Raw genomic sequence first — 24,854 nt, 5'->3', positions numbered from 1 at the left:
CCTTTTCCCACCTGAGGATCCTCACCCTAGGGATGACCCATTAGACAACTGGTGACATTTTTCTCAAGAGTCACATAACATGGTCTTAAGCTTCATCCCCAGACCTTTCTCGGGTCAGCACAATACTCTGTGATGGGCTATCACCTTCCAATCATTTCCACCCAATTCTAGGAAATAAGACAAGGGAGGGTAAACCTCCGGGTTTGAAAATGGTTAATCGGCAGTTCGTAACTGTAATGTTGTAAGACAAGTCACAGAAGTTTTGTAATTAGTAAGAAAAATTACCAACATTTGTGAATGATTTACATTCTAATATTTATAAAGGTAATTTGTGCTAATAAAAAAAAACAAAACCAAGTATAAAATGAAAAGTCTCCCTTGCCAATCTCACGCCTGAGAACTGGGTAAATTTTCATTATTTCTATCTTCACTTGTTCTGGTTGCTAATTTTATAATTCAAACCAAACCAAAACAAAAAACCCAGGCACATAGCTCTGTTTTGAGCTGCCTGTAAGAGACAAGGAATTAACCTCATTACTACCCTCCCCTCCATTCTGGGTGGCAATTCATCATTCAACGATCATCAACTCATGACCCATCTAAACTCATCTCTCTCTCCACCCATTTTTTGGCCGGGGACTCACTTCAATTATTTTGACATAAATCCCAGACCGGCTATCATTTCAGGTGTAAATGTCTCAGGATGATACTTAGTCCTGCTGTGATCTGTGTAATTAGTGTTTCTTCATGGATGAGTTCTCCGGGGCGTTCCCATCAGCATCCAATGTCTCTTAAAGGTGCCCAGAGGGCAGGGACTCCTGCTGGACTAACCCCCAGCTGGGGGATGGGCAGGCACTGCTGCCTGGGTGCCCCTGCCTGGCCCTCAGGGAGAGATGGGGAATAGGTGGGCTGTGCTGTTGGCCCGTGTGTATCCCAGGTCTGGAACTGCGGGCACCCCGGCCACCTATGGTGCTGCCCTGACCACATCACTGCTCGGTGCTGGCGTCAGATAACTCCACGGCCTGTGGGAGGCAGGGATGCCCAGCACGTGTTCTGTCGGTCGCTCCTACTGCATTTCTCAAGTAAATACCCCGCCGCTGTCCCTGGGAGGAGCCCCCTGCTGCAGCCACCTCCTTGGCAATACCATCCCACACTATCCCCACCCCACACTCTCCCACCGGGAAGCCCTCCGGCTACAGACCATGCAAGCGTGTCTCACAGACTCCTTACCCTTTCGGGTGCACCAAGACACTGAGAGTTGCGCCCCCCATTTTCTCTCAAGTACAATGTATATTTACAGTATTTAAGATAATATATACCTTTTTTTAATCATTTCTAGGATTTTGCATAGGAGGGGAAACTGCAGCAGCCACCCCCACCCAGTTGCTTGAAATCAGAATCTTAAAAACTGTACTAAACCAGAAATATTTATTACTGCCTTGGGTTAAATAGTGGCCCCTCAAATATGTCTAAGTCCTAACCCCTGGAACTTGTGAATATGAAAGTCTTTGCAGATATAATTACACGAAGGATCTCAAGACAAAATCATCCTGGATTAACCAGATGGGCCCTAAACCTTATATGGGGAGAGGCCACACAGGAGAGACACGGGGGGATGGCGGGTGACAGCAGCCAAGGGACAACAGCCGAGTGACAGCAGAGGCAGAGACTGGAGCTGAAGGACAGCGAGCATTGCTGGCAACCCCAGAAGCTAGAAATTCTCCCAAAGAGCCTCCAGAAGGGACCACCCCTGCTGACACCTGCATTTCGGACTTCTGGCCTCCACACTGCAAGGACAAAATTTCTGTTGTCTTATACCACTGGGTTTTCAGTATGGCAACCCTAGAAAACTAATACAATTCTCTATCTTCTTAAATTACTTCAGTTGGTATCGCTCTTGAAAGCACATATGGGCTATCAATTCTACCATACAAATAGAGGAGACTCTGGGAAGAAAAACTCAGCGAAATGAAATATTTAACATGCCAAAGTAAACATTACAAACAAAATGTGATCATTTTACCAAAAAACAAAACAGAGGAACCCCTCAGACACAGTCACCAGTAACTGACTGCCAAGCTGACTTCCACGGGCGTTTCTCTCAGTGAAAGAAACTTCTCTCCCAGCAGGGCCACAGTCTCTGCTCTAACAGTCCCAGGTTACTGTTTTCAGTTGTATGTCGGTCACCTATTAAACTTAGCTTTTTATCCTCACATTACCCACAAAGGGTCAGGGTTATATTACTTTCTCCTGCTGGCCAAATGTTCACGTTTGTTTTCCTGATATAAAGTCACTTTTGCATCAGTGTATTATTAGTCTCTCTCGCAAAAAAGATATTAAAAAAAAGGTCCAATTTTTTTAAGTTAAAAAAAAATGCAAAACCCGTCTGGTTTTAGCATTAGCACTTCTGTCCTAACATCTCATGTGACATGCTTAAGGAATCTGATGCAGACATGATGCATGAAGGGAGCAGCAGGCAGATGGCAGGATGGGATACTGAAGACCAAGGTGGACAGCGGCCCCGGCAGCCCCACAGCTCTGCCAGCGGGAGAAGCAGTGGACACCCCCATGCAACTTGATGAGGGGAACACCGTCTTCCAGAGGTTCCAGAGGGAGCTCTCTTGGAGAAGGGCCACGTAAGAAGTCCAACCAAGCAGCTGCATACTCCATGAGAGAGAGCCGGGAAGGCACAAGGGCATAGCGGCCACCCTCTGCATTCCACCGACGCCCCGCAGGCGTGCTCTGACGGCTTGCCTCCAACCTGCTGCCTTGCCTGAATGACACACCCACCGAGCACCTCATGACGGTCACGCTCCCGCTTACTCTAAGAGTGCACGTCCATAACGTGAGAAAGACACAAAGACCTGACAGCAGTTCTGTAGGAGGAATCACAGGCCAGGAATGGAATGGGTTCAGGTGACATAGTTAACATACTCAAGTGAGTCAAGGATTTATCATTTAGATAAACCCAGTCTTAAAGGTAAAGGTCGCAACAAATGTTATGAATGTGCATGAACAGAGAAGTACGGCAACCAGGAAATTAGTGGAGAATCCACTACAGAATGAGCTCAGGAGGCCACCAGGACTAGAGAGGCAAAGGCAAGAAGGCTGGTGTTAAACAAGTAACATGTACGTACTTGTAGAATTACATGTTTCTACACGTACACGAAGGGTCCATGATGACAGAAAAGACACAGCAAGTGATGGCTATAAGACACATAGCAGAGAACAATGACTAACAAGGTAGGGGAGGGCAGGGGAGACAGGTCAGCAGCTAACTGCAATATTACACACTGTACGGAGCCAACAGTCAGTGTTCAAAAAGAAGAAACCAAGGATACTACACACAGGTATTAGCATAAAGGTGAAAATAAGAGGTAAAAAACTTCCTAAATATCAAAAGAGTAAAAGCAAATAAAACACAAGGGGCCAGACTCTCTGTTGTGTGTATGAGAGAAGTGAACATAAATAAAGACAGACAGATACAGATGCAAACGTGTACTGTACATCTAAAACATTAATTTCAGGGAACTGAGGCCAAACGGAGCAGTAAGCGTGAAGGGGGTTGGCTCACTTTTAAAGGAAAAGTGTTTGGGGTTGGCTCACAAAGCAAAACAAACACCCTACCGAATACGCATACATATAAAAGGATGGGGAAGTACACATCAGCATGTACAGGACCCAGGAAAGACAAGTGTGACAGGAAACTTTACAGCATTAAATACATATATCAATAAAAAGGTAAATAATATAAACATACAACTTGAAAGCTAGAAAAAGAGTAAGTGAACAAAAAGACAGAATTGTTAAAGATAAAAACAGGTGGGGCCTTCCCTTGTGGTCCAGTGTCTAAGGCTCCATGCTCCCAGTGCAGGGGGCCCGGGTTCAATCTCTGCTCAGGGAACTAGATCCCACATGCCGTAACTGAAAGATCCTGTGTGCCGTAACTAAAAGATCCTGTGTGCCGTCACTAAAAGATCCTGTATGCTGCAACTAAGACCCAGCGCAGCCAAATAAATTTAAAAAAAAAAGATAAAACAGGTATTAATAAATAGTAAAAGAATAGAACTGAAAAATAAGCCCCAAAGCTGGTTCACTGGACAAAACAAACCAGCAAGATAAACCACTAGATATCTTATCAGACAAAACAGAGAAAGTACACTATATAAAATTAATGACAAGAAGAAAATTACAAACACAGACAGGAAATTTTAAAAATTGTAAAAGGCTATTTTGTAAAACTCTTTGTAAATAAATGGGAAGAAATGAAACAAGTTTTTTAAAAATATAAATTTAACCAATAAAAAAATATCAGATTTTTCCCTTAGAGCTAGTTAAATACAAAGTTCATTTAAGAAGAAAGCGAGGAAGAATTAGGAGACAATTCAGAACAAGAACAGCAGTGGGAGAAGTCTAGTCCTACCTGATATTAAAACAAATTATAAAGCCTCATGAAAACTGCCTCTGGTCCAGTTCAAGATGGTGACAAAGAAGGACCCCAAACTCACCTCCTCGCAGACACACGGAATTGACAGCTACATATGGAACAATTTTCCCTGGGGAAAACCCCCAAACCAGCAGAGCACCCCTACACATCAGCTGAACAAGAAAACAACACATTTAAGTGGGTAGGAGAGGCCCTGACACATCTCACCACAAACCTCAGCCCCGAGGGGCTGCCCAGAGTCGGGAGGGAACTCCCAGCCTGGAGCTTCTCTCTGAGGAGTGAAGGACGTGAACCCACATCAGCACCCCAACTTTTAAGACCTGCACCTGAGAGACAAGCCCCCAGACATCCAGTGAGAGCTCTCCACCAGCTGCCTCCAGAACACAGTACAGAGACCTCAGCCCCAAATGCACCAGCCTCCCTGTGAAAGAGGCCTGTCAGTTTACCTTCAGCTATGGCCGGAGGGGCAGGGTGCTAATGAAATACTCATCTGGGGGCTGACTGCAACCCTCTCTAGAGACAGGAGCCTGGCAAGTGCCGCATTCATATTCTCTCCCTGCCCCACTGTGGGTCATCAGCATCTCTGAGTGAGGAACAATGCACACATCTGGTACGCGGACTGTCATGGCTGCTGCCCAGAGAACCCAACCCTTGATAGCCTGGCTCTGGTTGCCAGTGGCGCTGTGTTCATGGGTTCAACAGGGCAATAGCAGAGAAGGAAACCATTCTTAACTGGCTACCCCAGGGCTCAACTCAGAGGAAACTGACAGAAAAGCCCACCTCCCAGTCTTCCCCTGAGAGGTATATGTGCATACTTCAAGAGCTGCTGCCTCAGGGTCTGGCTTCCAATCCAGCTTGAATCTAGGTAACAACTGATATACTCCCCTTTGCGACACTGACAGGTCTTGGCACACCCTCAACTACTGAGAGAGATTAAAAATAAAGTAGGCTGATTGGACAATCACAGAGGTTTGAGAGACAACCAAGAGCTGGGGCAGGGTTGAACAGTAAGGTTCATCTCCTACACCAGGCCACTCCTTCAAGACTGGAGGAGGTGGCTGTTTTATCTAATGCACAGAAACCAACACAGAGAGTCAAGGAAAATGAAGAAACAGAGGACTGTGTTCCAAATGAAAGAACGAGATAAAACCTCAGGGAAAAAAACCTTAATAAAATGGAAATAAGTAATTTACCTGACAAAGGGTTCAAAATAATGGTCATGAAGATGCTCACTGAGCTCTGGAGAAGGATAAATGATGAACAAAATAAGAATTTCAACAAAGAGAAAATATGAGTACCTAATAGATGTCACAAAGCAGAAGAATACAATAACTGAACTGAAAAATACAACAGAGGGGTTTCAAAGCAGACTAAATGAAGCAGAAGAAAATATCAGTGACTCAAAGACAGGGAGTGGAACTCACCCAATCAGAGCAGCCAAAAGAAAAAAGAATGAAGATACCTTAAGGCATTCTGGGACAACATCAAGCAGACCAACATTCACATTACAGGGGTCCCAGAGGAGAAGAGAGAAAGAGGCAGAAAACTTACTTGAAGAAATAATGGCTGAAAACTTCCCTAACCTGAAGAAAGAAACACACATTCAGATCCAGGAAGCTCAGAAAGTTCCATATAAGATGAACCCAAAGAAAGCCACACCAAGATACATTATAATTAAAGTGTCAAAAGTTAAAAACAAGAGCAGAGTCTTAAAAGCAGCAAGAGAAAAACAATTCCTTACATACAAGGGAATCTCCATAAGAATATCAGCAGATTTTTCAGTAGCAACTCTGTAGGCCAGAAGGGAGTGGAACAATATAGTCAAAGTGCTGAAAAAAAAAACAAAAACAAAAAACTACCAACCAAGAATACTCTACTCAGTAAACTGTCCTTCAGAATTGAGAAGAAATAAAGAATTTTCCAGAGAAGCAAAAGTTAAAGGAGTTCATCATGACTAGAACAGCCCTACAAGAAATATTAAAGGGATGCCTTTAAGCCGAAATGAAAGGGTGCTAAATACAAAGAGGGAAACATGAAAGTACAAATCTCACTTGTAAAGGTAAAAATATAGTAAAATTAAGAATAATCTAATGTAAAGACAGTGGGTTAATCACTCATAAAGGAAGTATGCAGGTTAAAAAACAAAAATATTAGTAGTAAAAATAACTATGACTACAATAATTTGTTAATGGATACACAACATAGAAAGATGTAAATCGACACCAAAAATATAAAACGTGGAGGGAGAGTAAAAATGTAGCTTTAGAATGCATTCAAAACATAAGATGTTATCAACTTAAAACAGACTATTACAAATACAAGTTGTTTTATGTAAGGCTTGTGGTAACCACGAAGCAAAAATCTATAGTAGATACACAAAAGATAAAGACACAGGGAACTAAGCATACCACTAAAGAAAGTCATCAAACCACAAAGGAAGTAAACAAGAGAAGAAGAAAGGAACAAAGGAAATACAAAACAGCCAGAAATTAACAAAATGGCAATAAGTACATACCAATCAATATTTACATTAAATGTAAATGGACTAAATTCTCCAATTGAAAGACACAGAGTGGCTGCATGGATTAAAAAAACAAGACCAATATATATGCTGCCTACAAGACACTCACTTCAGATGCAAGGACACACTAAGACTGAAAGTGAAGGAGTGGAAAAAGATAGTCCAGGCAAATGAAAACCAAAAGAAAACTGGGGTAGCTAAACTTACATCAGAAATAGACAAAATAGACTTTAAGACAAAGACTCTAATAAGAGACAAAGGAGGTCATTATATAATGATAAGCAGATCAACCCAACAAGAGGATATAACATTTGTAAACAGAGGAGCACCTAAATAAATAAAGCAAATATTAACAGACCTAAAAGGAGAAATAGACAGCAATACAACAATAGGAGGTGACTTAAATGACATATTAGACCACATGGACTTAACAGACATATATAGAACATTCCATCCAAAAACAAGAGAATACACATTCTTCTCAAGAGCACAGGAAACATTCTCCAGGATGGATCATATTATAAGGCCACAAAACAAGTCTCAATAAATTTAAAAAAGACTGAAATCATATCAAGCACATTTCTGACCCTGATGATATGAAACAAGAAAGCAATTACAAGACAAAGACTGGAAAATGCACAAATATGTGTAGATTAAACACATGTTAATGAACAACCAATGGGCCAAAGAAGAATTCAAAGGAGAAATCAAAAAAATACCTTGAGACAAATGAAAATGGAAATACAACATACCAAAACTTAGGGTATACAGCAAAAGCAATTCTCAGAGGAAAGTTCATAGTGATAAGTGCCTACACCAAGAAACAAGAGAAATCTTAAATAATGTTAACTTTATATTTCAAGGAACTAGAAAAGAAGAACAAAGCCTAAAAACAATGGAAAAGGGCTTCCCTAGTGGCACAGTGGTTGAGAGTCCGCCTGCCGATGCAGGGGACACGGGTTCATGCCCCAGTCCAGGAAGATCCCACATGCCACGGAGCGGCTGGGCCCGTGAGCCATGGCTGCTGAGCCTGCGCGTCTGGAGCCTGTGCTCTGCAACAGGAGAGGCCACAACAGTGAGAGGCCCAGGTACCGCAAAAAAAACAAAAAAAACAAAAAAAAAAAACACCACAATGGAAAAAATAGTAGGAAGACAATGGAAAAGATCAATGAAACTAAGAGCTGGTTCTCTGAAAAGATAAACAAAATTGACAAACATTTAGCAAGACTCACCAAGGAGAAAAGAGAGAGGACTCAGAGTCAGAAATGAAAGAGGAGACATCACAGCTCACACCACTGAAATAAAGGATCTTAAGCGACTACTATGAACAATTATATGCCAACACATTGGACAACCCTGAAGAAATGGTTAAGTTCCCAGAAACTCACAACCTACCAAGACTAAATAATGAGGAAAGAGAAAATCTGAACAGACTGATTAAGAGTAAGGAGATTGAATCAGTAACCAAAAACCTCCCAACAAACAAAAGTCCAGGACCAGAGAGCTTCACTAGTGAATTCTAACAAACATTTAAAGAATAATTAATACCAATCCTTTTCAAAGTCTTCCAAAAAAATCAAAGAGGAGGGAACACTTCCCAAAGTCATTTTGTGAGGCCAGCATTACCCTGATACTGAAACCACACAAGCAAACCACAAGAAAATTACAGGCCAATATCAATGATGAACACAGATGCAAAAATCCTCAACAAAAGACTAGCAAACTGAATTCAACAATACATTAAAAGGGTCATATACCATAACCAAGTGAGATTTATTCTAGGGATGCAAGGACAGTTCAACATCTGCAAATTAAACAATGTAAGACACCACATTAACAAAATGAAGTAAAAAAAAATCATATGATCGCTCAATAGAAGCAAAAACAGCATTTGTCAAAATTCAACATCCATTTACAATAAAACTCTCAATAAAGAGGGTATAGAGGGAACGTACCTTACCATAATAAAGGCCATATATGATAAGCCCACAGCTATCATCATGCTCAGTGGTGAAAAGCTGAAAAGGGGAGTTCCGTTTGCTCCACATCTGCATCACCATTTATTGTCAGCCTTTTTAATTTCAGCTATTCTGGTGGGTGGATAGTTCTACCTCACTGTGGCTTTTTTAAAAGCCTTTATTTTTTAGAGCGGTTTTAGGTTTACAACAAAACCAAGAAGAAGGTGCACATCACTGGGGTTTTAATTTAGTTTCCTTGATAACTAAAGATTTGAACTTTTATCTTACTGGCCATTTGCATGTTTGTCCAACTCATTCTCCCAGCTGCTAATTGAGTTGCTTGTCTCTTTACTAAGTTGCCAAAATCCTGGAAGAAAAGCTGTCAGTGTAACAGCTGAGTTCAATCAGGACACAGAAGCCACATCAATTATTTTAACTGAGAAACTTAAAATGAAAATGTACAAATATATACAAAGCATTGTTAACTAGGTAACCTAAAAGCCGAAAAGAACACTGAAGCATTCCAGAGGTAGTGACTGCAAACAGCTGTCACCACACTGCACTGGGAGAGCGAAGGGCACAGGCTGGAAGCAGCAGGAGGAAGCACTGTTGGCTGGTGCTGGAGTCTGAGCTCAGATGAGAAGCCTCGAGGGCCTGGGATCCACCTGCGGGGTGGGGTGGGGGCACCAGCATCTGGTGTTGAAGGGACACGATAAGCCAGGTCTGCAAATGTCAGAAAAGCTGGGAGGGACAGTCCAGTGCTGCCGACCTGGGGGGACAGGTACAGAAAGGCCCCGGCAGCAGCTGCCCCAGTCCCACCCCACAGGCCCCGTGGCACCCTCCCCAGGCAGGGCCTAGCAGGGCCCACCGGCTGCAGCGTCACAGGGAGGTGTGAGCAGGTAGAACGGGGCCCAGAAAACAGCTTAGTGACAGCTGACAAAACACGATACTTTCTCCCGGTCACTGGCTTGACTGTTGATGTTCTCAATGGTGACTTTTCAAAGCAACTTTCAAAGATCGGTTTAGACTTCAAGAAGAGTTGCAGCAATAGTACAAAGTCCCCTCCCCCAGCTTCCCCACCATCTCACATGAATGCAGGACGGCAACCAAAGCCAGGAGTGGATGCTGGCACAGTACCGCTGACTCGCCCACAGACCTGTGTCTCGCCAGCCTCCCGCTGGTGCCCTTCGCTGTTCCAGGACCCCATCCGGACCTATGCGATCAGGGTACACGCTGCCCCTGTGTCTTGCTCCTGGTCACGTCACCTGGATCACCCGGTTAAGGTGGGATCTGCCAGGTTCTCAACTGTAAAGCTACTGTTTTCCCTTTGTGAATTCATAGATATTTTGGAGGATGCTTTGCAAATATTGTTCTTCCTTGACATCTCACCCACTAATCTCAGCATCTATCAGTGGACTCTGCCTGCAGCCATCATTACTGTGGTGTCCTAATGGTGACACTCTACTTCCCTATTCCTTCCACATTCACTAACTGGAATTATTCTGTCAGGAAGAGCTGTCCCTTCTTCCCCACTTATTCATGTGTTATATCCCCATAAACTCAGGGGTATTTATCTTCTCCTTTGAGTTATAATCCAATACCACCATTATTTGCTTTTTGCTCAAATGGCTCCAGCTTTGGCCACTGGACTGCTTTCAGGTTGGCCTCTGCCCTTTTGACATCTGACATATTCCCATCCGCACCCCCCCCTTTTTTTTTTAAGTATTTCCTTACTTTTGGACACCACAAGATGCTCTAGGCTCAGCTTATATTTCCGTACCCCAGCTCTGGAATCAACCACTTCCCCAGGAACCCTTCAAAACAAAGATCCTGGTGTTCAGTCTGCTCATTGCTACTGGGGCACCACCGCTCTTGGCCTCCCAGAAGACAGAACTGGGGAACATGTTATATTAATTCACCCACACACTGATCCCTATCTACCCACCCACCCACAAGAGCAACAACCGCTTGAGTAACACTGACACCACCACCACCAATCCAGCACCACAAGGTACAGTCTAGCATGATTTTGTGACTTCCTTCTCCAAAGTGAGAGATCTGGCTGTCATTATCTGCATTTATTTACTCACTCTGCTTAACCCTAGTATACATGATAAAGTAGTTTCAGAATTGCTAACCCACACCCTGGGGCATGAGAAGCACAATTCCCACCTAGAGTGTCTGTCTATAGCCTGACAATATCCTGTCAACATGGTTTTCCCAAGTTCCCAGGTCAGCTCCTTTCTTCCACACCCACCTCAGTGTGGTTACGGGGTTCGTCTGTAACACAATCACATCCATCTGTCACAGTTTACATCATTTGGGTGAGCAGCTCCCCGTCACACACATCCTGGTTGGTTTTTTTTTTTTTTAAGATTTACAGAGAGCAAAATTTGCTTTTCATGCTGCACAACTCTATGGGTTTTGACAAATGCAGAGTCGTAAAGGGACTGGCGCCTTCCCTACAGGGCAGCTCTACCACTCCCCAAAAAGCCTCCTGCCATCTGTGTAATCAACTCCTTCCCCTACCTCTAGACCCCTCGCATCCACTGGTCTGTTTTTCACCTCTCTTTCCAGAAGGCCATATAAATGGACTCACACAATATGAAGCCTCTTGGGTTTAGTTTTTCTCACTAAGCAAGATGAAACTAAGATTCATCACGTTGTGTCAATCAATGGTTCGTTCCTTTCGCTCCTGAGTGGCCCTCCCCTGGAGAGCTGAAGAGCATGGGTGATGTCCAAGCTTTGGCAATTACTGGAAAAAAGCTGCTATTAATGTTCACATACAGGTACTGTGTAAACATAAACTTCCATTTTCCTTGGGTAAATACCTAGGACTGAGATGCTGGGTCATACGGCAGCTATATGTTTAACTTAATAAGAAAGTACCAAACTAGTCAGCAAAGTGGCTGTGCCATTCTACACTCCCATCAAGCTTACGAGAGGACATTCTTGCCAGCACTCGGCACTGCCCTCACCAGCACCTGTAACTTTCTGTTGTTTTTTAACTGTAGCCACTGTGGCAGGTGTGTCATGGCACCTTATCTGGAAGGTGAACACTTTCTCCACACTTCTGTCTAGGCCACGTCGGCTGTCTCACTCCCCTGGAACTTCCGGTACGTTTCTAGCTGGTCTGCTGCTGACCCCTCATTGCACTGTGATCTCAGGCACACCGCGACGTGTGTCTTCCCAGATTGCCTGCACTTCCCTGCTGACTAATGACGTTGAGCTTATTCTTCTCTGCCCAGATTTACTTCCAAGAAATAAAAAATGGGAAAAAAGGATGAGCAGTGTGGTCAGATGAACATGCACTGACAGCAGGAGCAGAAATAGATACCACCTCATCGGAAAATGGAAGGTGGGCCTGCCCGTGACCCAGCAGCTCCACTCCCAGGCACGAGCCCTGAGGATCTCGCGCATGCATAGGAAGGTACATGGTCAGACTCCACTGTCATCAGACGAACGGCCACCCTCCCAGCCGCACAGGCTGAACACCTGCCTGCCTTTGCTGACGCCCCCCTCACTGCCCACCCACTCCACCTCTCAGCAACCTACCAGCTCCACTTGCAAAACATCTGAATCTGAGTACTTCTCATCACCCGCTACCTCCATCCTCTCTGAGCCAGTCATTTCTCACTTGGGTCATTACACAGGCTCTTAGGAATGAGTCTATCTGCTCTGCCTCACGTCTCTGCAGCCCATTTCCAACGAAAAAGCCAGAAGGAGCCTGTTAAAACACAAACCTGAACAAAAGCCCCCTCTCTGCTCCAAACCACTGACCCGTCTAGCTCGGAGAAAACCCATCTGGCCCTTCATGACCAGCCATGGCCACGCTGGCATCTGGTCCCCTGCTGCCCCTCATCCCACCCACCTTGCTGTCCCCGCTGCTCCCGAGTTCATGACACCTGCCTCAGGGTCTCTGCTCTCCCTTCCCCACCTGGGCCGCCCTCTCGGTGCCCAAGGTGTCATTCAGCTGACCCTTCTCAGAGAGGCCCCCCCCGCGACACTTCCATGTACCACCCCCACCCCAACGGTCTTCCCTCCCACCCCAGGTTTTTTCCTTCACAGCACTTAAGACATGGAACAGACCACACGGAGCTCCTTTTGTCCTTTGTCTGACTGTCCCACTAGAATGCAAGCTCCTCCAGGCATGGGTTTTGCCTCTTTCTGTTTACTGCTGGATCCCAGCACTGGGAATACACAGTAAATGCCTGACATACGGTATAGACTGAGCACACACAACAGCATGTGTAATCACAAAACCAGAGGCATCTCAGGTCTGGCTCATGGAGGGATTTATCTACACACCAAAGGAGCACAGGCAGGACTCAGGCTCCTTCTGTTTCCAAGGAGCCCCCTCTGGAGAGGAGGGGACAGCCACATCCTTTCTGTGGACAAGCAAAGCAAAGTCACCTTCTCCTGGTCCCTCACTGTGAAGGGTCTGGAGTAAGCACTGTGCTGGGAAGACCAACACTCTCTCCGTTCACAGAAGGTAATTAACAAAAACATCTCTGATCCACACATCTTTGTGTGTTCTGGATGAAGCTGATAAAGATTCAGGATGAACTTAATAAAGATGAAAACTGAAAGTCCAACTGCAAGGGTCTGAGAACAATTCATTTACAACGGTCCCATTACGTTTCCTGGCAGGGAGTGAGTGAGTTGCCCATGGTCCCATCCTGTTTGTAAAGTTTATGTAAGGTTGGTAATTACATATACCATTTGTATAAAGAGAAGGCACCCAGACTTGCGAGGCACCTGGATGGGAGCAAGGTGTCTTCACTCCACCTGTGGAGAGTCCACGGCTGCTGTGACACAGCCTCTGTCCCTGTGAGGACACCCACACAGAGAGGCCTCTGCCAGCACCACTTACATTTCAAAGGATTTTCAAATAAGTGTGAATAGGAGTGGGTGAGTGGGAGTGTCTGTGGGGAAGGGGGGAAGGGAGACAGGAGAACATGGAGTTTATCATGCAAAGAAAACAGGTCTTGATTGTATTTCTCTAATTCTATGAATATACGAGAAAAAAGTATTCTTCGATATTCACAACATGTTTGGAATGAGGGGAAATAAAGAATACATGAGGAAAAAAACACATGCAAATTCCTTAGTGTAGAAGTAGCAGTAACATTCTATTTCATGCATTACAGCTTTTTTTAAACTGACATTTTAGAATTCAGAATGGCAGAGAAATGCCACAATATAAATTCAACAAACACTGTGTGTTATCCTTCCTATAATCTTAAATATAAAATTAATTTCTGCTTTAAATACCGCAAACCCCAATCTCCAGTCTAAAGGTACCAAATTCCTAACAGAAAAACAGATGACCTGTCAGTTCGAAATACACAATTGATAGTTATGCAAATGTGAGATAAACACATGCAGTAAAATGGATGACTAGACCCGTGACACTTTGGAGGAAGAGGTCTGCAGACCTCCCCAGTCCTCCAAATGCTCAAATACACTTGTGACGGGGATCGCGGGTGAGCACACCACGGCCACGCGGGCCGGCTCCTGCATCCATGCAATCTCTCACTGTCATCTGGAGAAAGACCACAACCCCCAGCCTGCCCTGCAGCTCCCACTCCAGCCGGTGAGGTTTGGTACAGGTACCCTCTTCCTCTACCTTGCCAAGCACAATGCAGAGGTGGGGGCAGAACTCCACCCTGAACCCCGCCGACGAGGCTACCCTCTGGGGATGGCAGAGCTAAAGGCCACCTCACCAACTCAGGCCTCTGACAGAGAAGACTATACTCCTGTCTCGCGCAAGCCACTGTCACCATGGGCCTCTGACGCAGGCCGCCAAAACTACATCTTTTAATTCCTTCAGGTTCCTCAGCTGTAATGGGAGGTTAATAAGAATAATACCTATCTCTCAGACTACTGTAAGGGTTAAACGTCTCAAATGAAAAAGAAGACGGCAGCATCTGTGCATAGGCACTAGGCGATCTACCAGGCTCAGACTTTGGCTAGTAACTTGTTTCCTTACACCAGCCTTGTGCAGGTGCGGGGGGGGACTCCCAGCCAAGCAGTAAGTCATGGGCTCCAACAGGTGAAGCCGTAAGAGTCAGGCGGGGACGGTGTGGCTCTGCTGAGCTGCGACTCACGTGCCGTGGCTGGCGCCACACCGGTCATTCTCTCCTTCAAGTCCCTCACTCCAGGGTTCACATCTTTTCCAGCCGTCTTCTGTTTTAATCCAGCTCCATCCAGGAGATCTCCAGTCCTGGCCCAAAAATGGCATAGCTCTCCTATAATTTAGGTTAAAAATGTATGTGTAATTGATGTAAGTTTCTTTTCATTTAGAACATTTATTCGTTAACTTTAATGAATACAATTCTTAATATTTAAATGTCCGCACGTGCCTTACATGCCAGCTAGACACTGAGGTGAAACACTGAAGGTAACACAGGACTTCAGTTGTACTAAAATAAGATGGATGGGGACTGGTGGATTTATTAGCCCAGCCCTGCACGTGTCATGAAAGGTTTCCCAGAGGTGGCATCTCAGCTCATGCCTGAAGAACAAGCAGTCAGGGAGTGAGGAAGAAAAGGAATATGACACCGAACAGAAAACTCATGCCAGAAATTAGAAGCAACAGAACATGAAACACTGATGCTCAGCCCTGTACACAGTCCAGTCTGCCTGAGGCTGACCATGTAAGGGGGAGTGGGGAGTGGCTGGAAGTGAGAATGGAGAGGCCACTGGGGGCAAACAAAGTCAAAGGAGCGGGACTGCACTCTGAGGACACCAAGCGGCCGAGAAAGGAAGCTCCACTCCGCAGGGAGACAGTTCAACCAGACCTGAGCTTCACAAAGACCTCAGGGCTACTCGGTCTCTGCCAGCGCCTAGTGCCTTCCTAGTAATAAATGCTGTCTGAAATTACTTACATGGCTACAGTCTGCCTTCCTCAAGAAAACGCGATGTCTTGTTCAACTCTGTATCCCAACACTTGGAACGATGCCCGGCGCACAAGGGTAGCTCAACAATCACTGAATGAATGGCTCAGAGGGGAGGGTAAGGCTGGAGAGCAAGGCAGGAAAACCGCCAGCATCCAGACTGTACAGACAGAGACCAGACGGCGTGGGGACAGAAGAAAGCCAAGGGGCCAGCTTCAAGGGTCGCTGACATTGAAGGGACAAGCAGGTGAAGACGAGCCGCGAGAAAGGACACCGAACAGGAAGAGCCACGGACGTAGGGGAAGTGGGAAGGCAAGAGAAGAATGGGTTTAAGAAAGAAATGATCAACAGAGAGGACAGTGTTATAAAGAAGCCAGTTTGGTAAGAATTTAAAAGTATACATCGTGTTTAGCTACAAAAAGGTAGTTGATGACTCAACAAAAAGTTTCCATAGAGTAATGTGTTATATTAATCTCATGTCCGACGACGTAGATTTGGGATATTTCACTAATGTGGAAGTATCATATCACATCATATCACAGAGTACACAAGAGATGAAAGTGTTCAAATACCATCTCCCAAATATATTTAATGTAACTAACAAAAAATAGGCCATTAAATAGGCATTTATACTGGCTTAGAAGAGACAAAAAAATTTCAGAGGAAAATTATAACTCTTCAACAATATTCCTGTGTCAACTACAAGTGCTCAACATGAAACGTATGAAGTAATTTTCCTTTGTACCAAGAGGATCTCAAAACCTTGCTAAACTAAGTAATAATCAGAACACATCTTTTTCAGTCATATATTGTTTAACTGAAATTCTTTCTTTAGAAGATAATTAAAAATAATTCCTTAAATTTCAAAACTATTTTGATAAGCCTCATCTCCCACTCTTGTTTCACAACTACTGATCACCCTAAAATGCAAAAGCCACCACCCATGTCTAGTCCATCCAGATTATTTAAGGTTGTCTCCAATAGCAGGTGTCTGATACTTTTTCATGAAGCTTCAGACAGAAGCCAGAGAATACTTTTACGAAAGAAGGCAAGTACCATGATGTAGTAGATGATGCTTAAACGACAAATTTAGTCTCATAAAACACAAACAAGAGAAGAATGTCTTTGAGGACCACCTCTGACAATTGCCAAAGTATCTCTCAATATCATATTTAAACTGCGTTTAAAAAAAATCAAGTGGCAACTGTGCAGAATATTGCTAATAGGTCAAATACAGTATTACTTCAATGACAAACATATAAACACAGACTAAATGTGTCATTATCTTATGTGTCCCTTCCCGAAGGGTATACCAGTAAACCCTTGAGGAACTAAAAAAACAAATGAAAACCCCCTCCACACACAATATATGTAAGTATATTTAAAATATATTAAAATATATGCATATGTGCAGTCAAAATGTACAAACCAACAGTCATAAAATAAATAAGCACTAAGGATGTAATGTACAACACGATAATTAACACTGCTGCACATTATATTTGAAAGTTATTAAAACAGTAAATCTTAAGAGTTCGCATCATGAGGAAAAATATTTTTTCTTTTTCTTTAATGTTGTATCTATAGGAGATGATAGATGTTCACTAAACCTATTGTGGTAATCATTTCATGATGTATGCAAGTCAAATCATCAAGTTGTACACCTTAAACTTACATAGTGCTATATGTCAGTTATATCTCAATAAAACTGGGGCAGGGGGGATGTTACGTAGAAAACTGTCCCTTGAAGAATTCTCTGTAACAGGAACAAACTGTAACAACTATAAAATATCTAAAAGAGGTTTTGTTATATATATTTTTTATTACACTGGGATTGTAAATGGCTATTAACAATAATTGTGCAAATATATGTTAACATGAAAAGATATTCACAGTATATTAAGTGAAAGCAAAGCAAGTTTTAGGAAAATATATGTGATACTTCTGTGTATTTCTACATGCAGGCACAAATTTATACATGTGTGTACAGAAAAAAATCTGAAAGCAGATATAGCAAAATGTAAACAGTGAATATCTCTGCATGTTTGAATTTCAAGTGATTTTACATTACTTTTTGAGGCATTTTTATTTTTAATATTTCTTTTATTAGATGAAAATGTATTACCCACGTGACAATTTTTACAGAACACGACTTGCTGATCTGAAAGGCAGAAATGGTGACATTGTTAACCTATATTATTTGATTCCTGATGCAGTTGAAGAATTGTCCCCAGTATGTTTCCTTTTTTCTTTTGTGATCTGTATGCTCACAGATTTTACAAATTTATTATTTTAGTTTTTTCCTTTCTTGTAGAATTTAGAAGTCTTCATATATTTAAATTAATAAAATTGGTTTCTCATTAAATATATACATATGTATATAAATGTGCATACATGCAATCTTGTAATATGAGTACTAAATGAGTGGTAAAGAGAGAATAACTAAAAGAAACTCAGAGTAAAAAGCAAACCACCTGGGAAACCTCTGAAGAGAAACTAGGACATGAGCTTGGCCTTAAAGCACGGTTAGATCTTAAGTGAATGAAGAAAGGAAAAAAATACCAATCACAGAAATGGTGGGTGAAAAAAATGAAGACAGGAATACATGTGACATGTTTGAGAATAAGCGGAATAGGCTGGCTGAAATAGAGAACAGATTGGAAAGGGGACTAGGAGAACGCAGAATATCAAAATTGTTTGGACTTTATTCTCTAAATAATTTAGTTTTTGAGCAATCCAGCAATGTGAGCAGTGCTATTTTCACAATAATTTGCCAGGGTGTGAAGGACAGACTGAAGGGGAGAACAGAGGCAGAAAGAACAACTACTTAACAGAAACTTCTTACCAACACCTCAGATAACAAGATATTTTAAGACTTGATGACACACACTGTACTTGCCTATTTAGACACCATGCCCACTCACCACTTAATGCACTTATATTCAGGCCTCACAAGCAATCCCTGTAACATTTACACTAAGTTTCTGCAGTAAAGTTAAGAGTCAGCTAGGGGTTTCCTGTAAGATAATTGATTCCTTTACAACTACCAAAACCCTACAGATCATTCATATTGACTTTAACAACTCTGTGAGAAACAAACATAGTTAGCCTGAATTTTTCAGCTGCTAAGTGTTTATATTTCCATGGCTTGGAAGGAGTGAAATGCAGCTAAATGGACCACGGAAATAAAAATAGTACATTTCCAAGAGTTTTATTTTCAACACAGAGGAAAAGATTTGTTTCAAAATAAATGTGTGTATTCCATTCCATATAGGTGTATAATCTTTATACTTATGCTTTACACTTGCATATAACTTTTTTTTAAATTGAAGTATAGTTGATTTACAATGTTGTGTGAGCTTCAGGTATACAGCAAAGTGATTCAATTATGTACATTTTTTTTCATATTCTTTCCCATCATAGGTTATTATAATATATAACCTTATATAGTACTTATATGTAATCTTTATACTTTATGCTTTAGTTCATGAACTAAAGCAGAGATTCTGGAAGCACAGATATTACAAACAATAACAAAAAAGCCATCAGGGAAAAGAAAAAAAACAGAAAGAAAAAACACACGAGTTGCAATGTGAAAGGCTTGGGTCTCAAATTTTCAAAAATAGTCCCAGTCTGAAGCCTCTAACAAGTCTGCAAATTGAAAAATACTGTTAAACTTTTGGAATGATGACAACCCATCATTTTTTATGGAAATGTATTTATTTATCTGTTCTGCTAAAAGATCTGAATTGCTATCATGTTATAAATTTAATTAAAATCACCTTTGTTTTGATAATTTCCAAATACAAAAATAAGAACTAGAAATTACTCCTGAAAATTATTAAATGTGTAAGAGCAACTACTCAAAAGTGGCTACTCTCGTAAAATAGCTGGTACAATCTGCAATTTTGTGCACATTTCATGCCAACTAATGTCAGAGAGCATATGGGGCCATCTGCTGTAGATCTTCCCTCAATCTCTATTTTATATGGCAGGACATGGGGGTGAAGCACTGCAGGAGAACAGGGCTTCATGAAGTTCATGTGCCAGTGGAAACTCCTGCACAAGACAAGAAATGTCTTTCCTTCAACAAGTACACTTTCCGTTAACTAATGATAACAGCAGCAAATATTTTCTAGATCTCAGTATGGGTTAGGCATCACCCTAGGCAGTTTACCTCTATTACCTCATTGAGTCCTCACACTACCGTATAAGGTAGGAAATGTTGCAATCCGCATTTAAAAGTTTTAAATCTCTATTTTATAGATGAAGAAACTGAGGCAAAAAGTTTGGTGGAGCTGGGATTGACAGTCATGGAATCTCAATTCACAATCCATGCTCTACCACTATATTTTTAAAACAGCAATTCCTGAACACCCTATTAGAAACAGATGTCATAAAACTGCAGGGGTTTTTTTCTTACATTTTTTAGCTTATATGTCATACATCACCAGATATGATCTAAAGTAATGATTGATCTAAATATAAAAACACTAAGACAAGGAAAACATGACAGGAAACAGCTCTAAAAATCTGAAAAGGTTACATGTATAACAGTACTTACTCTCCTCAATTACTAAACTGATTTTCAGAACAATAAAGCCTATACCTGTAGAGCAAGAGCTATGGCTATACACATTACAAACAGATAAGAAACAAACAAGTTACAGTGAAAATAAAAGGCACTTTCATATTCAGAGAAAAAAGCTGGCAAAGGAGTTTCTCTTCCAGTATTTCTTATACTGGAAATTTCATCATAAATTTTGAGAAAATAATTTGCATTGTTCTGAGATAAGAATGACTGATTCTCAATTTGATAAGCATTTGGCTTTTTCTATTGCTTTCTCTTCCTTACAAGATTTCCAAATAATTGAGGGTCAAACATGAATAAGGCTTATAAATGTGGAAGAATCTGATCCAGAAAGACCATCAAGAAATGGTAAACCGAGGGTTGAGAATCAGAAATGGGGTTTACTGCAAGAAGGCCTGAGAGATAATCACAGATGCCTCACGGAAATGCAAAACCTTCCCGTAAGAGGGGAAAGTGGAACACGAAAGAATAAGGTAAAACGTGTCTTCTGTGATTAGGGCTGGAGGTAAGGATTTGGAAGACGTAAGAAAGGAGGGCTCCGCAGGAAAAGGCACATTTCCCCACACTCTTTCAAGATGAGTCCGAGCAGGGCCAGGGCTGGGAGAAGGGTCCAAACGGAGCTTACCGCGAAGAGAAGGACGCAAAATTGAAACGCGTCCGCTCAAGAAAAATAAGAAAGGCAACCGAAGAGGGGCCGGAGCCGGAGCAGAACGGGGGCAGAGGACAGACGCCGGGAGGACTAGGGCAGGCCCGGGCAGGTGCCCGCGCGGGAGGGGCTGGGGAGGACGAGGCCGGAGGGCAGACGCCGGAGACGCCGGGCCGGGGAAGGGTGGTCCGGGAGGCCCCGGGCCGGGGGAGGAGGGGGCCGACCCGGTGGGAGCGGGTTTAGGCGGGGGCGGCAGGGGAGCTGGGCTGCGGGACGCGGAGGGTGGGCGTGGGGTTGAGGACGGGTGGGCCGCGCCGTGTGGCAGGCAGACTGCCTCCGTGCCCACCTGATGCGCGGACGCCCATAGTCCCCACCTAGCGCGCGCGGCGTCCCAGTCCTTACCTGGCGCGCCGACAGTCCGGGCCCCACCTGGCGCACTGACAACCCCCAGCCGGCACCTGACGGCGGCCCGTCGGGATTTATTGCCGGAAATCGCCCACCGCCTACCCGGGAGCGCCGCGGGGAAGCCCCGCCCCCAGCCGCGCTGATTGGCCAGCGCGGCTCCGCGCGGCCGTGTTGCTACCCTGATCCCCGAGTCGGCGGCGCGCGCGTGCGCAGTGGGCGTCGCTCCTGGGCCCCCCCCGTGCCGCTGCCCGCGCGTGCGCAGTGGGTGCGGCCCGTGGGGCTCGTGGGGGAGGCGGGGGCGTCGTCCGGGCGCTGAGAAGCCCCAGGTGCTGAGGGAGCAGAGAAGGCGTAGGTCACCTAGGTCGTGACTGCTGGGCCGACTGCAGACAGACACTCGAATCCGCTCAACCCAGGCTGCTCAGCTTTCCAACTCAACCTGAATTTCGGGAATGCAGCTTCGATTTGCCCCCAATCCCCCTGTGCACCTCATTACCTTGTATACTGAGTTTTAAGGCCCAAGTACTTTGTATTTATAAACGATTTAGCGGGGTTTTCCCAGTTAGGAGACAAGAATGTGGGGTTCCGGAGGGCAAGGTAGGAGCAGGGCCCCCGGTTCTGGCCAGTGCGAGCTCTCGGCTGGGTCGGAGCAGGACCGAGAGGCGTGGGCGTTAACTAAGGCCTGAACCTCTCTGTGTCTCACTTTCCCCGCAAGTAAAATGGAGCCGGCAGCGGGGCTTACCTCACAGGATCTTTATGAAAATTGAATTAACATGGTCAAACATTCAAAACAGTACCTGGGGTATGGTGAGCAGGACATAAGTATTTGATCTTAGTATTTTTCTTTTTGTAAAATGTGTAAAATATAGTAGGTATTCATGTTTTAGAAAAATAATTTTGTAAATTATTCCTCATGTGCTTATTATGATAGTGTTCTTTGACTACATGCTTTTAAAATTATGGGAAAGTGATGATGGACAGAGGTCAGCAGTGTTGCTTGCATATCCTCAATGTAAGAACCGCCCCCTTCTTTTCCTAGTTTTAGGTATCGTCCATGGATGAGCGTTCGGTTCTTTCCAATATTTTGCCGTTAAAAATAAATGAGTAATAAATGAGTAGCTGTATGCGTGGGTGGTTTTGGTTTATTTTTTAAATTTCTGGGGTGGTGTGTTTGCGAGTAAATTACCATCATTGGAATTGTTGGGCCAAAGACAAGTGCAAGTGGAGTTGTGGTCGACATTGCCAGGGCGAGAGCCCCGCCGGCACCCCACGGGGCTTAGAGGAGTATGAAGTCTAGACTAATTGGCCAACGTCCACATAGCTCCTTGTGAAGGAGTCCCACTGGCTGGATTGAGAGGAAGCAAAGTGACAGCCATCCGCAGAGAAACGCAGGGGCCCCCCAAGTGGTTCAGGTCAATTCCGTCCAGCAAATATCTCTGAGAGCGCACTTAGCTTTCTGCTTGTAAAGAGGAGCATGTTCACGGGCCTCTAGAAACTTCACCAGTGGAGGAGGAGAAAGCAGCAGAGGGGCAGGAAGATGCTCCGCAAAGACAGGGTGTGGCTGGGCGCTGTGGAGCCCCGGGAGTGAGGGGAGAGCCCCTGGGAGGGAGCTTGGAGGTGAGGGGGGAGTTGCCATGGGGCGGGCGCAGCCTCAGGAGCAGTGACCCAGAAGGAGGGGCCTACCTACCAGACTGTGCCAGCGTCCCTTCACCTAACAAGTCTATCGACTGGGATGATGGAGAATTTCGAGTTCTTTATTTTCCTAAAAATAATCCAATTGTGATTCGATCCAAGGATTTGGGGACACTTAAACACATTGTTGCAGCCCCTCCCCAAAGCTGGGGTCCGCTGTAGCAGTAAGCTGGGGCAGTCACTGGTCACAGGCGTGCTGGTGCCTCCATGCCTCACCGGGGGCTTGGGGTGCAGCCAGCACGAGGCCCCCATGCGTCCTGAAGGCTGCTACACCGCTGGGGAGTGTGTCCCTGATCCTCTGGAGACAAGCTCAGCTTTGCTCCATCCAGGCTCAGAGAATTGTCTCTTTTTCCATGCTCCACCCTGTCTGGAACACATAAGATGTTTAATGGCATCTTTATACAACACATGAAGACTAATTCTATTTTCTATGCAATGATAATACTGGGGTGCAAAATAAAAACCAAACCAAACCACCCAAACAAAACCCTGTCACCTTGGTGCAGACTTGGTAGAGCAGTAGGTACATTAGGGTGACCACACAGACCACATGCTGGGTACCATGGCAGGCGGTGAGGATGTGAAGTTGAAATCCCTGATTTTCAGGAGCTCACTGTTCGAGGCAGATATAGGATGGCAAATACACAGTGAGAAAATGGGGTGATGGCTATAAAGACGTACAAAATATGGAGAGGCCTGGGGCAAAAGCACCTCTCTGACAGATGCCTCCAGGCCAGCAGGCATCTATGGCCAGGGCAGAAGAGGAGATAGCTTGTGTTTGCTGGCTTGTTTCAGATCTCCTCTCGGTCTTGGGCCTCCTTATCTTTCAAATAGGAATCGGAATAGAATCTTAGGATCCTGAACTAAGAGGTGGCCAGGAGCACGTGGTAAGCGTGGGACAGAGGGATGGGAAGGCTGACTGCACAGCCACCTGCAGGCACCTCATCCCTCCACTTTTGAAACTCTGTACTTGCCTGACAAGACATGTCGTCATCAGGCTTCATCCTGAGAGCAGCCAGTTTGCAAGCCCACAACTCCTCACCCAGCTCCAAACCCTCTCTGTTCACCTGGCGCAGAGCTGAAGCCGAATCCGGCCTCTGTGGGCAGCATGCCATTAACCGTTAACTTCTCCCACCTGGTGGGGGTCTCAGTACCTGCAAAACAGCTCAAAGACGTTGTTCTGTGTATTCCTTGATGGGGAACCAGGACCCTGCCCCAAGGCTGCTCTATTGTTTCTCTTGAGTCCCCCTCCCTTCCCTAATTAACAACTGCTTGAATCTGCCCCATGGAACTCATGGAAGGTCATGGAGGCTGACTGAAGCCTGTTTCCTATAATCAAAGAAATGGGGACACAGGAAGGATTTTGTGCCCAGGAACCCCACTGGGCCCTGCTCTGTATCAAGGCTGTCTCAAACTCCACTCATGGACATGTTTACATTAATACAGATGCCCCAGCACATTCCACCCTAGGTATTTATCAAAGATAAATGAAAACAGGGCCACGAGGAGCGTGTACAATAATGTTCGTAGCAGTTTATTCCTTGGAACAACCTAGATATCTGTTTGCAAGGAAGTGGACTAACAGACTGGAATATTCAAGCCGTGGAAAGAGAATGAGCCGCTGATACGTGCGACAACGTGGACGCTTGTCAAGAATAGTATCTTAGTGAAGGAACGCAGACACGGAAGTATATGCCG

The 24,854-nt window shown here is 44.3% G+C and overlaps 1 protein-coding gene across 5 annotated transcripts in view; it reads right to left on the bottom strand.

The window, feature by feature from the left end:
* FBXO25 (F-box protein 25) overlaps positions 1-21,564 on the bottom strand; it is a 59,373-nt gene extending 37,809 nt beyond the window's left edge. For all 5 annotated transcript variants that reach the window (XM_079909044.1, XM_079909046.1, XM_079909045.1 and 2 more), the window contains exons 1-2: positions 21,465-21,564; positions 15,037-15,177 (exon numbers count right to left, since the gene is read on the bottom strand). In XM_079909044.1, the coding sequence (XP_079765170.1) occupies positions 15,037-15,170 (134 nt within the window). In that variant the 5' untranslated portion in view covers positions 15,171-15,177; positions 21,465-21,564. The remainder of the gene's footprint in view (positions 1-15,036; positions 15,178-21,464) is intronic.
* Positions 21,565-24,854: the final 3,290 nt, after the last annotated feature.

This window comes from Stenella coeruleoalba, assembly GCF_951394435.1.
Source record: "Stenella coeruleoalba genome assembly, chromosome: 21".
NCBI classification, from domain to species: domain Eukaryota; kingdom Metazoa; phylum Chordata; class Mammalia; order Artiodactyla; family Delphinidae; genus Stenella; species Stenella coeruleoalba.
This window is presented reverse-complemented; position numbering and strand designations above follow the sequence as displayed.